This window comes from Anoplophora glabripennis, unplaced genomic scaffold (assembly GCF_000390285.2).
Source record: "Anoplophora glabripennis isolate ALB-LARVAE unplaced genomic scaffold, Agla_2.0 scaffold720, whole genome shotgun sequence".
Classification (NCBI taxonomy): Eukaryota; Metazoa; Arthropoda; class Insecta; order Coleoptera; family Cerambycidae; genus Anoplophora; species Anoplophora glabripennis.
Genome location: NW_019416809.1, coordinates 226,388 through 239,744, shown reverse-complemented (window position 1 = coordinate 239,744; position 13,357 = coordinate 226,388). Strand labels below are relative to the sequence as shown.

The window sequence follows — 13,357 nt, the reverse complement described above, 5'->3', positions numbered from 1 at the left end:
GGCCAGTACGAGGCCGGCTTGTTTTTTTATTGTCTGCAACCGAATTTGGCAACTAATCTCTTCACAGTTGTTTCATTTGGAGTGTTCCTTCTATCGGAAATTCCACGTAATTTGCGCAGAGTCTCAGTTACACACTCTCTGTACTTGTAACGAATTTTCACAATCTTCACTCGCTCATGCGTCGCATAGAGCTCCATTTTGTCTAACCGCAACCCACTACATATTTTATGTACTTGGCTTTTTAAACTGAAATGAGGTTATTCTATCAATATAAACCATAAAAGGTATCGCAGTTTAGGTGGTATAAGATCAAGAAATACTTCTAAACTATTGTAAAATTGTGCTGCTTGGGATTAGATATTTAAATTTGAAATAAACTCCTAACGCCGCTTCCAGACTGTAAAAAAGATTTGAGGCTAACGAGACGCTTATTTTCCACGATTATTGAACACATTTTCATTCTCTGATGAAGTCCCAAGCTTCTGAGCGTATCCCTTTACAGGCAACTAAATCTTTCTAACAAGCAAAAAATTTTTTCAGGATAATTTTTTTTATTCACAAAGTGAAACCGCGGCTAATTTTAAATTCAGAGTATTCTAATTAATGTTAATAAAGAGATCGAAGTGATGTTTAATGAATTCAATCTTAATGTTAACAAGGATTTTTATCATTCCCTTAATTTCTTGATTGTGATAAAGATTGCTCGAAAATTAAAATCAAATGATTCCAGAGAATGTAACAGCGAAAAAGCAATAATTGCGTAATAATCTAAAGGTTAGGTAATTCTTCTCACCCTTTCAATTATACATAATGGTTAGATTTTTAATAATAGCAGTATCAGTAAAATACTTATTAAAAAACGAAAAGCACAGTGAGATTATAATACTGCGGCTATAACTCTTGATATTCTAGATATTAATCGCTATATTTCAGATAAACCTCCAAGGATCAAGACATATATTATAAAAAAAACCTGGGAAAAATATGGGTACGTTTACCCCGAAATGCTTCTTAAAAGCAAATCTGTTTCTTAATACTGCGAGAAAATGGGAAGGGAGCGGATAATGCTTTATCTCCAAGGTGAATAATGATACAGTATCAAGACTGATATTTCCTATGTAAAAATACTAACCCATATATCAATTTTTAATATTTTTGGGTCCAATTTGTTTTTATATATATAAAGTTTCCTGAAAACGTATTTAAAAAATAGGAATAGTTAAGTTAATTGTCTCTGAAAAAAAAATCTTGTAAAGTATCTAATAAAGATAATGTCTAAAGTTGTTTAGTTGTATTTTTTTCTGGGTACCACCTGCGAAAAAATACAAAATTGATGAAGTAAATTCTTGCGCCAAGAGGATCAGCCGTCTATTTTTGTGTTACAGAAAATTTCACATTGAAGAAGGTAGAAAAATAAAAGATATAAAGTAAACATTATATCACGCAATTCAATTAATGAAAATTAAATTTTGTTTATTTACCTGATTCCAAATTTAGAATCATTATACGATGTATAATTTTAAGAGTATGTAAAATTAGAAATTGTAATATGTTGTTTTTAAAGGTACAGTTATTAAAGATACAAAAAATGTAATATATTATGCACCTACGTTTTGTTAAAAACACGAATGAAGTAGGTACATCTTTTAAATACCTTTGTTTATTTGTTTGTTTGTTTGTTTTAATCACAATATACAACACAAAAAGAAGAATGGTAGCATTAATTAATTTGAGGGGTTTATTAATTTGTTAAAGGAAAGGATTATATAAAAATGATTTAGATATTATTGTTATCAACCGCAAAACTAACATACTCGTAAGAAACGATTTTTAACAATCATTAAACAGGTCAACATTTAGTTTGAAAAAAAAACACCGGACTCCTAGGTACCCAGGGATTTTTGGGGTCTCTGATTCCGGTGCAAAGGTCGGTTGACCTCTGTCACTTCGTGTTCAAGGTCATTTGGAGGTTAAAGTAAGAATACGAGGTGAAAAAAGGTTGGATTTTTTTTATCTTTGTCTGTTCATCTGTCTGCCTTTTTACCTGCACACCTGCATTTGTTTGCTTGTTAGTCTGTATTTATCGTCCGCCTGTATTTTCTCTCTGTCCATCTACCTGACATATTGCCTTTTTACCTACCTTTTTGTTGGTAATTTTGTCTATCTTCCTGTCTGACTAAATGACTAAATGTTTCTGTCTGTTTTTCTGCCACCCTATGTCTAAATGTCCATTAGGCTGTCTGCTTCTTTGTCAGTTTGTCTTCTTACCTTTTTGCCTACCATCCTCCCCCGGTTTTGTGTGATTGTACAAAAACTATATTAAAAAAAACTTTTGAAAGCCTTCAACAAATCAATTCGCTTCTCTCAGCATAAGTGTATTAATCGAAATTCGGACGAGAACGCTTACGTTATTCCTGGAATGATCTTCGAATCGCTTTTGCTTTATGTGCGTTATTTGTACCCCTACTAGTAATAATAAGTGTTGTATTTAAATTAACAATAATAATAATTTCTAACTATTTAAACATTTAAATGAAAAATCGAAATATTTAATATTTTTAATCACAATTTATTTATAATGAATGTGGATGCCTTCGTTTTGAATTCGCCCTCTTAAGCTGTTAAATACATTATATAATTTATTTGTTATGGCGTCCTTTAGTTCATCCACTGTGTGTAAACGGTTTACATATATGGAATTCTTTAATGTTCCAAATAGATAATAATCTAAGGGAGTTAAGTCCGGAGATCTTGAAGGCCATAAGCCTCGACTAATAATGCGATCGTCATAAAATTCTCTTAGGAACTCCAGTGTTGTGTTAGCTGTGTGTGCTGTTGCCCCATCTTGTTGAAAGTAACCATTGTGCATAGGTAACAAAAGTTATATCTAAAAGATTGTCATCGTTTAGGTTAAACCAGTTACAATAGTTCACTCTTTTTTCATTATTTTATGGTAATAATTCTTGCATCATGGAAACTTTATGTGCATGCAAATGTAATTTTCTTATAGCTCCGTGTACTGACCATATGGCATTCCTATAATTAATATTTTTAAATACTGAAATTTAACATTTTATAAATATTTACCCGCCTGAGCTGAAAGTTGTCGTGAAGGTTTAGTGGGGTTTGCTGCTAAACGCTCTCTAACATTCTCCAGTGTATCTTCAGTTAAAACTTACTTTCTTCCAGGTGACTTTTACCGTTTACACTGCAACACTGCCAAAATTTCTTAATCGTGTCACCAAACGTCGAACATGCCCAGTAAAATGTTATAATCTGCGGCTTCATGATTTGGAAACTCTTCCTGGAATTGCAAAAAACATGAATGGATTGAATAATTCCATCCATTTTCATCTCGTTGACCACTCCGAAAGTAGGCCTCTACAATAAATTTATCGTCTTCTAACGAAAAGGCAATTTTCTAACCTAAAACAGTTCGGGTACTTTATATCGAAGAAACCTTATCACAAAACTAACAGTTAACAGCTGATTAGCGTTGAGAAGCACTGATTATTTAGAAGATTAACGATACATTCAAATAAGAACACAAACAAATACAACAGAAAACACACACGGGAAGCACGGATGTCTCTGAATTGGCAGATGGCGTCGGTCGGAAATCTAAGAAAACGGAAAGAAATTTTGATCAAATGGAAGTAAATTTTAATATCTTTGGTAGCAATTACGTGTAACGTCAGCTTTGCTAAGATCTATTTATTTTAATTATTGCAAGGAGAGTACCTGAAACAATCCTAATAAAAAATGTGCAAGTAGTAGGGTAAAGTTGCCTATTATGAGACAGTTCCAAATATGAGATACCGGGCTTTTTCGCAAATTAGGCCGTTTTTTTTAAAGAGCGCCACTGTTCTATATTACCGGCAGTTCACTTTCTACCATATGTTAACAGAGGCCGCGTCGCGCGGGAAAGCAGTTGTCAACTTTATTGCGAAAAGAAGCGCCAAAAATTATGATACTTTACCCAGCCTACTAATTTTTATTTCATTTGCTTTAAGGGGGCATTTAATGAGCTTACCGTTTTTTCTATCCAAACATTTAATATTATGCCTTTTGCCACACAAAAAGTGTTTCCACGCATGGTGGGTGTCTAGCATGGTGGGTGTCTACAAAATGGCAACAAAATATCAAAAGCAGTCTCAATGAACTTGGGGAAAAAACTTTTTTGGTTTTAATTTTTTTACGTGCAAATGGTGCGTCGTACGAGAGTAAGTCTAGGAACCGAATTTGCTGTAAAATAAATGGAGATTTTAAAAATAATTTTAGTTTTTAGAAAAAGCAGTGGCGTACCATTTTTTTCTTCAAAAATGTTTAGTTCAAACCTCGTACGGACGTCATTGGCAAAGATTTTAAAACATGTTTTACATCAAACAATGCTCTTTAATGATTAATAGGTGTGTACATAATAAATTTCATAAAAATATCTGGATGAAGAAAATTATAATAAAAAAGTAAATTTTTTCTTAAAACTGTAACACACTGTAGCTCAAAAATTAAGAAGTTTAGGACATATGTTGATATTAAGTTTTCTTCTTAAAATGACCCAAGGATTCACACCCTTAAGTATCGGCATTCAATTAATAAACACCGGAAAGATGAGCGAAACAAAGGTTTTTAGTTAGACCTTCAATACTAAACTCGCAATCTCCTCCATACAAACTACAAACAGAAGAAGCTTTGAAGAGAAGAAAAGAAAAGTAGGCAAAAAAAAGGAAAAACAAATAAAGCCAAAGAAAAGTGCTGCAAAATGAAAAGGAACTGGGAAAAGGCCTCTGAAAAGGAAAGTTTTTACAGAATCATCAACGTCCAGTGAAGATGATGACACTGTTTCGCACACCACGGATTTTTCTTCAGAAGACGAGGAAGATGATGCAGTGTCCATATTGCGCCGATTTGTATTCCGAAGATACGGGAGGTGAAAAGTGGGAGAAATGCCAGGCCTGTTTCAAATGGGCACATCTAAAATGTGGAGATATAAAATAAAAAAAGTTTATTTGTGCCGTTTGTTGTTAAGGTTGTAAACCTAAACTTTTTTTTTATTTTGTTCACAGAATTACCTATTCGTTGTTGTAAGAGAAAATGTTACTTTGTTTAAAGAAAAAAATGTTTTTTTGTTTTTGAGGTCATTTTCAGCTTTATTCCCTAATTGAGAACCCATAATGTCTCAAATTGGGAACCCCTTTTTCGATTAGGCAAATATTACTTTTTTGATAAAATCTAACTTAAAAACTAAAATACAAATTTGAGGCGTCCCCGCGTTTTTTGAAGGATTTAGATTAAATTCTCCAAAGAAAAACGTTAATTTTCCAAGAAAAATGTTAAAATTGAAAAAACCATGATTTTTTAAAAAAGGTGTCTCGTAATAGGCATCTTTACCCTAAGCTTTTTGTCAAGGTTGATGTTAGAACAAAAAAAATACATGATATATGTTTGGAAGATTGCATTATTTAGCAATTTCGCTACGTTAAGAATGTGTTTTTATATTATACTAGTGGACCCGGCAAACGTTGTTTTGCCATATAAATTATTCCTAGGATTATTTTAGTAGATTTTTCATAAATAAATTTCACTTCTACCATCTATATTATATTTAGTGTTATTCAGTGTATATCGTGTATATATTTTTTTATGAATGGTAATAGTAAATGTCATTATTATGGTTGATGCACAAACAATAATAATAATGGCCGAAAACTGTAGGGAGTGAGAAACGGCTCATTGTGTGAGAGAGATCTCATCCCTACTCCGTGCTGTTTACTGGGTCAGAAGTGACACCGGTCGACGCCTGGCGGGGATAAAAAAAATGATCAAGTGATAATTGATCAGTTATCGAGCGGGGTTGAAAATTATTGAATTACTAATATCGCTATTAAAAAATAAGGGTTGATGGTAGAAGGGTGAAAATTTAGGATTGTATGTATTTTTTAAGGCCACATCATAAAAAAATAAAAAAATAAAATTTTGTCCAAAAAACAACAAAAGAAAATTTTGGGGAGGACCACCCTTAACATTTAGGGGTATGAAAAATAGATGTTGGCCGATTCTCAGACCTACTCAATATGCTCACAAAATTTCATGAGAATCGATCAAGCCGTGTCGGAGGAGTACGGGAACGAACATTGTGACACGAGAATTTTATATATAAGATTAATTTCGAAACACCCCGTATATAAACCTGAGACTATTTACTTTTCCAGGAGAATCCTATCGGGCCTCCAATGGCAGGATGCGCCTGAGACGGTCCGACATCAGCAACATCGAGCGAGCGAGGAGCAGGACCCTTAGGATGACCATCACCATCGTGGCGGTCTACATCTGGTGCTGCACCCCCTACGTAATCATCACGCTATGGTGAGTTTTCCTAGTGGGCGTAATGTATAGAACTCGCGGGGTAGAACAATCTCCGGGCAGCGTTTGAGAGTCGCTGTGCACAAGCAGTAAATAAGAAATAATGGGGCTATAAAATAAAGGTGCGAAATTATTTTCCTGCGATATATGGTCGCGTAGTGAACGTTGCTATTTTCAGAATATGTCGTTTCGCTTTTATTAATGTAGACTGTTTCGAACAGGAAAGAGATTTTTTTGCGTAGGTAATTTTTTTTCGGCAGCGATTAAAGTTCCACTTTATTTAAGAAGAGACATGTGGTTCATGCACGACGGAGCTCCACTAGCCAGTGCGTGCATATTTAGACGCAGTTTTTCCAAATCGCGGAATTGTCCATGTAATCATTTTTGCTTGACCATCCAGAAGTCCGGACTTCAATCCTCTTGATTTTTCTATTTGGTCTCGAATGAAAGATATAATTTACAAAGAATCTATTGGCTCGTGTGAAGAGTTGTGGCAAAGAATACAAATCGCTGCCAACGAAGTCAGACGCAATCTCAATATGTTGTTTCAAACTCGAAGATCTCTCAGAAAACGTTGTGTAAAGTGTGTAAATGTCAACGGTGCATTCTTCGAACACTGACTTTAAATCATTATTACGAATTTCATTTGTTTCATTCTTAATTATTGTAATAACATGAAGAAACACTTGGTTTGTTTCGCTTTTAATTTCTCGTATTATCAAAACATACTGTTCGTTAAATCGGTTTTTCTCGAAAATGGATCGAGATACCGAAATGAAACAAGAATACACAATTAATGGAAAAATAATAGCTCTTTAAGGTTTTGAATCAAGTTTCATGTTAAATATACAGGGTAAAAAGTTATTAACTAAATTTTCGGTAAAATTGGTCGTAAGTAGCGTCCTCTATGAGCAATGCTGAAATTACAACAGGCATCTTATTCGTCGTCTAAAAAAATAGAGTTCCACAAATTTTCTAGTTCCTAACCTACATATTTTCAGAATAATCGCAAAAAAACGATTTAAAATTTTAACTTTCGTCATCCTGTATTTCCGAAACTATTAACTTTCGGATAAGACATGTTTGCGCCAATGGTCACCATTTCACGTGTAGTATCGTCAGCTTTCGACTTTCCCATTGTTAATGAATCACCCTGTATAGTAATATGCATTGTTCTAAAGATCATCGAAAGTTGTATTGATAAATTTAGAAATAATAGAATTTAGAAACATTAATACATATTTATTGGAACAGTTATAAAATATTTATTTACAAACATTAACAATAATATTACAACCCAAACAGTTAGGAACTTATGTTAATTCACTGAGAAATAATTGCGGAGGTATTCAGTTTAACTGCAATACTATCGTCGATGACACCTGATGACGCTGATGTCAAGGTTCTCAAGGGTCAAGAAGGGTTCTCTAAAGCAATTGCAGCATTAGAGGTACAGGTACTGGGAGGAATTCTCTCAGTGTTTTATTTTTATTTATAGTAGAATCATCGATGTAGCCCTCAGAACGGTTGATGATTTTCATCCATCATGTCGTTTTATTGTAATTAAATTAGCTCCAGAATCTGTTAACAAAAATGCCGAAGTACTTGAGAAACAATGCCCATTAAACTGCTTCGGATCTGACAATTTCAGAAATTCGTCAATATTAATAGAAATCTTCACAAAAGTATTTATTCCAGTAGGTTGAAACTACAACGAACATTGGTTTTAGTCTCCAAAATATGAATCAATAAGGAGTTTTCTGATTTTTCAATATCATCCAATGTTAATTTACAAAGCTCTTCACGATAGCATGCTCCAATCAAACCAAAAATTGATGCAACTTTTATCATTAGATATTTGGTGTCTGGAGCTTCCTTAAAAAATGTGCTAATTTGTACGCTAGTAAATTTTTCGATTATTTTGGCCGATATCCTACACTTTTTCATTTTGAAAACGCTTATCGTTAGCGTGTAATACTTGCTTATATCCACGTTGTTCTTGATTTGCAAACTAGCTTTTATGATAGAGAAATTAGACGACAGTGTTGACGCCTTCCATAACTTACAGTTTTCTTCGCAGCCAAAAATATATTTTCAGTGAACTTGTCTGCTACTTTCTCTATTTTACACCATTCAGTAAGTCTTTTATATGCCATATCATATTGTTGCTGCGATTTCTGGGGCTCAAGATCTAAAGTTGCCCTATTTGTTGCTTCTTCAACATCTGATGGAATAATAAAATTATTTTCATTTCTCGAATTTTCTTAAAAATCTATTTTTTAGCCTCAAAATTTACAATATTTAAGGACAGCTTCAATTGTAGTTACTAATAAACACTAAACAACTTACAACTGTTTTATCTAGTTACTCTTTATCCAGTACCTGACCTGATATATACACTTTATTGCCACACATAACACTGGTCGACATGATACATCTGAGTGCATAATTTTGTGAGACGGTAACATCAAATGATCATATCTCGGTGAAAAAAAAAAAAAGATATTTGGACGATTCAAACTCGCTTGAAAAGTGGAAGGATTGTACCTGACGATATTATATAAGTAACCTCAAATATGTGTAAAAATCTTATTTTTGCACTTTTAGATTATATCTCAAAAACCTTAGGAGATCGAGCATTTCTGAGGCCAAATTCGGCTTCAGCGAGCCAAAATCTTCGCGAGATGACTATTCGTAGTGAATATATACGAATCATGTCGACCAGTGTATTTAATTGAAACGAATTTAGTACTCACGATCAGTGCCAACGCGTACGACACGTAAGCGATAGATTAATAACAGTTTTACAAAAAATATTGTATGATGCATTTGTTAAATGTGAATTTATTTTGTTGGTGCGGTTGTTCCAATTGCTACTCGCTATACTCGTGCCGCAATATTCTTCACTCTCAAAATAAAATGTCACTTTTAACACTTGTATCATTAATAACTATTATATCCCTTCCATGTCAAGTGATTTTTTGTTGCATGTTGCAATAGAATCTATAAAAGGTTGCACAAAAGTTATTGCCACATACATTGTATACAGACGATGTCAATTTTTCAAAATAATCGATAGTTAATTAATTACAATTCATCTGTTTTATACGGCAGTGCTGAAATCTGAATGGTGTAGAAAAGAATTCTTGAGATGTACAAGTAATGAAGTCATTATACAGGGTGTTAAAAAAGAGTGTAAAATATTTCAGGAGGTAATATTATGAACCAAAATAAGCAGAAAAGTCTTAATAAACACTGGTCCGCAAAGTAACGGTTGCGGAGATATGGACCACTATTCGTTTTTCAAACATTTTATTTTATTGGGAATAAACCTACAAAGGAAGCTTTTAACAAACAAAAAACAAAGTTACAGAAGATGTTCAAAGTGCCATCCGTCCATTTCCAAGCAGGCACGACATCTTCGTCTCAACGATATTAGAACTCTTTCGAAAACACCCTCCTTGGTTTGGATTTCTTGACACTTTTGATTAATCCGTAGCTGCAGCTCTTCCAGGCTATTTACAGGAGTACCATACACTAATGTCTTCAAATATCCCCAAACAAAGAAATCTAGAGGGTTCAGATCAGGCGATCTTGGAGGCCATAAAACAGGTCCGGCCCTTCCTACCCATCTATGTGGAAAAGTTTGGTGTAAATGCTCTCTAACGGCCATGGAAAAATGAGCTGGAGCACCATCATGCTGGAACCACATTTGTTGCCTCTGATTCAAAGGAATGTCTTCCAAAAACTCATACAGTGTGTTCTGCAGAAAGTTGAGGTAAGCAGCGCCTGTTAATCGGTTTGGTAAAACAACAGGACCTAGAAACCTGTCACCTACAATACCCATCCAAATGTTTAATGAAAAACGTGCCTGATGTCCAGATTCTATTAGAGCATGAGGATTTTCGTCGGCCCAAATATGCGTATTGTGAAAATTAAACACTCCATTTCTTGTGAACCCGGCCTCATCAGTAAAAAGAATGTTTGCAAGAAAACGAGGGTCTTCAGCATCATGACGTAGAAACCAGCGGCAAAAAACCAAACGTGCTTGATGATCATTTATTGGATTTAAGGCCTGTACTCGTTGCACATGGTATGGATAAAGCAGTTGCTCGTGAAGGATTCTCCAAACAAGAGGACCACTAATTCCTACCTCGGCTGATATTCTCCGCACACTCGTACCTGGATTCTGCTCTACCAGTGCTAGAATTTCTTCTTCTGCTCTAGGAGTGGATACCGACCTTGGTCTTCCGGATAAATGGCACTGTTTGCTCAAGGAACCGGTATCACGCAATCTTTGGTGAATTCTTCCAAACATGCGTTGTGAAGGAATCTGGCGATTTGGATAAGCGTCAACATAAAGACGTCGCGCTTCGGTGGCGTTCCCATTAGCACGACCATACATGAAATGCATGTCTGTTAATTCTGCGTTAGAGTAACCAGCCATAGCGAAAGAAAACTTGTGCACTGAGAACAACTGTCAAATACGTACTGTTTATTTCACTAAACATCAACCAACTATTATAAGAAAATACACAACGTTTTTGCAAAATAAAAAAAGGGGCTAAAAAACATCAAACATTCCATATCTCCGCAACCGTTACTTTGCGGACCCATGTTTATTGAGACTTTTCTGCTTATTTTGGTTCATACTATTACCTCCTTAAATATTTTACATATATTTTTTTTCTATTTACTAACTTAGCAATCAATTTAGGAGGGTTGAAGTAGTCAGGTGGAATTTTTATTAGGTAAGGTTTTTTCTAACCAAAAACTTCCAAGGAAATGTTCTCAGAACAGAAAAAATAAGGAAATTAGAATTACCATGCATTAATTGTAAACAGTTCCAAAATTCAGCCGCAGATATGCGAAAGCATAATACAGAATTTTCTTAAAAGAAGTCGAGTATATTAAATGAGTTGCGGAAGTCATCTGTCCAATATCCTCTTTCATATTTAATGGCAATGTCTACCCATTAAAAACACGTAAAAACTTTGCAAACTTTTTAATTAATAAATTTTTTTTCCTAACATAAAATCCTGCGTTTATTTTGAGATAACCTTTAGAATAAAAAAATTAATAACCAAGTATTTGGTAGAAAAAAAATAATTTATTTCCATCACCGGTACGTCACTGTATAGAAGTTTAAATAAAAATTTGTTATTCTAAGATAATATAATATTTACTGTATATCGAGTTATTTAATACAAATTGGGGGTTAACGGGACGAGTAACCTAATAAGGCTCTTTAATGCTTCACTGATGCGTGATATGAAAACTTTATGGAAATTAAAAAACCCGTTATGCGTAAAACTTCCCCAGTAGATATCGAATATCCGTTGTGATTTCATATTCACGTGTTTATGTAAAATTTAATTAGAATATACCGATCGTCAAGAAATTTTCATGTAGCAGATCGGGTTTCATGGCAAAAAAAGTAATAACGTGAACCACCTATCGCTGTTATTTACTAAAGATCATATGAAATAGGCTCTCTTAATAAAAATGTTTCTGGAAATGGATATGCCCATTCATTATTATATCAACAAGCTATCAAAAAACTCTGATAATTTGAATGTATTGAATAATTACACAGCCACACACAAAAAAAGTAGTCTGTACTTTTCATGCGTCATATGTTGTCCGTAGTATTATATTTGCCTCATGATCACGAATCCGGTGTCAGAATTGAGCTATCACATCATAGGAATTTCCTAACCTCAAAAAACAGGTCAAAAATAGCAAAAATTCACGAAAAAGTGCTAGGAAAAATAAAAAAATTTCTATATTCAAATGTTCATTTATATAGTTAAGACCCCGCCGAACGTGAATTAGCCGTCAAAATTGATGGTTCTTTTTCTAACCTCAAAAAAATGGGTCAATTAAGATCAGTTATCACGAATTTTCAAGAAATAATAAATTCGCGCAATATTTGGTATACGGGGGTTTTCGGGGTCGCTGATCACGGATCCGAGGTCAATCTTGCAAAATTCAAGATGGCGGATCCAAGATGGCCGACCAAATTTTCAAAAAATAATAGATTCGCATCAAATTTGGTATAAGGGGGTTTTCGGGGTCGCTGATCACGAATCCGAGATCAGATTTACAAAATTCATCCCATGAATAGATCTTTTACAGAAAAAGGGACAAGATATAGCCGAAAAAAGTAGGTTAACACATGATTAGGTACTCAGGTTATAAAGTAAAATATTACAATATGAATTCGCAATTCTGACCTCGAATACGTAATCAGCGACCCCGAAAACCCCCGTTTACCAAATTTGCTGCGAATGTGCTATTTCTTTGTTAAAACAACGAGTTACAGACTGTCAAATATATTATTTTCAAGCGAATTTCCCTTATTTAACGGCAGGACTATGAATATTATCGCCATTTTCTTCGGACTCGCTGTCGTTAGCTTCCCCCATCCTTCCGCCGCGCCACGGCTCGCCGAAATTCAAACGACCCACTGACTTTTGACAATATTTCTTATGCACTTAACATACTTCCACAAATAAAATATTTTTACCTGGGAAAGTACTCGGGTTGCCGGTTATGAAAGTATTTTTTTTTGCCGCTACCAACCTAATTTGTTTAACAATAGGCTGTCAACTTTGACAGTCTGTAACTCCGTTGTTTTTCAACGAATCTTGGAGATTTTTTTTTTAACTTAAAGCTCTTTTCATAAGCTTTCCGAATATGTACGAGTATATATAACTATATCACGCTCGTGTGTCGTAAAATTCATTTTGCAACTAAAGCTAAAAAATAAAAAAAAATCCAGGTTGCATTTGAAATTTAAATACAAATGATAGATTTCAATGTATTATTATGAAATCTACCATGAAAAAAATCAGTGCGAATGTAGAAAATCCTCGGGATCGTCCAGACTAATAATTAGTTAATTTGTTTATAAGGCCATAACTTGTAAACTATTCAACTTACCGATTCCAGATTTCGTGTAAGTTATTAGACAGTGATAAGGAATGAGAGG

General features: G+C 34.2%; 1 protein-coding gene across 1 annotated transcript in view; it reads left to right on the top strand.

The window, feature by feature from the left end:
* Nucleotides 1–984: 984 nt before the first annotated feature.
* The window catches only part of LOC108914364, a 134,713-nt gene continuing 122,340 nt past the window's right edge, over nucleotides 985–13,357 (top strand). The window contains exons 1-2 of the mRNA XM_018720173.1: nucleotides 985–988; nucleotides 6,213–6,366. Coding sequence (XP_018575689.1) covers nucleotides 985–988; nucleotides 6,213–6,366 — 158 coding nt within the window. The remainder of the gene's footprint in view (nucleotides 989–6,212; nucleotides 6,367–13,357) is intronic.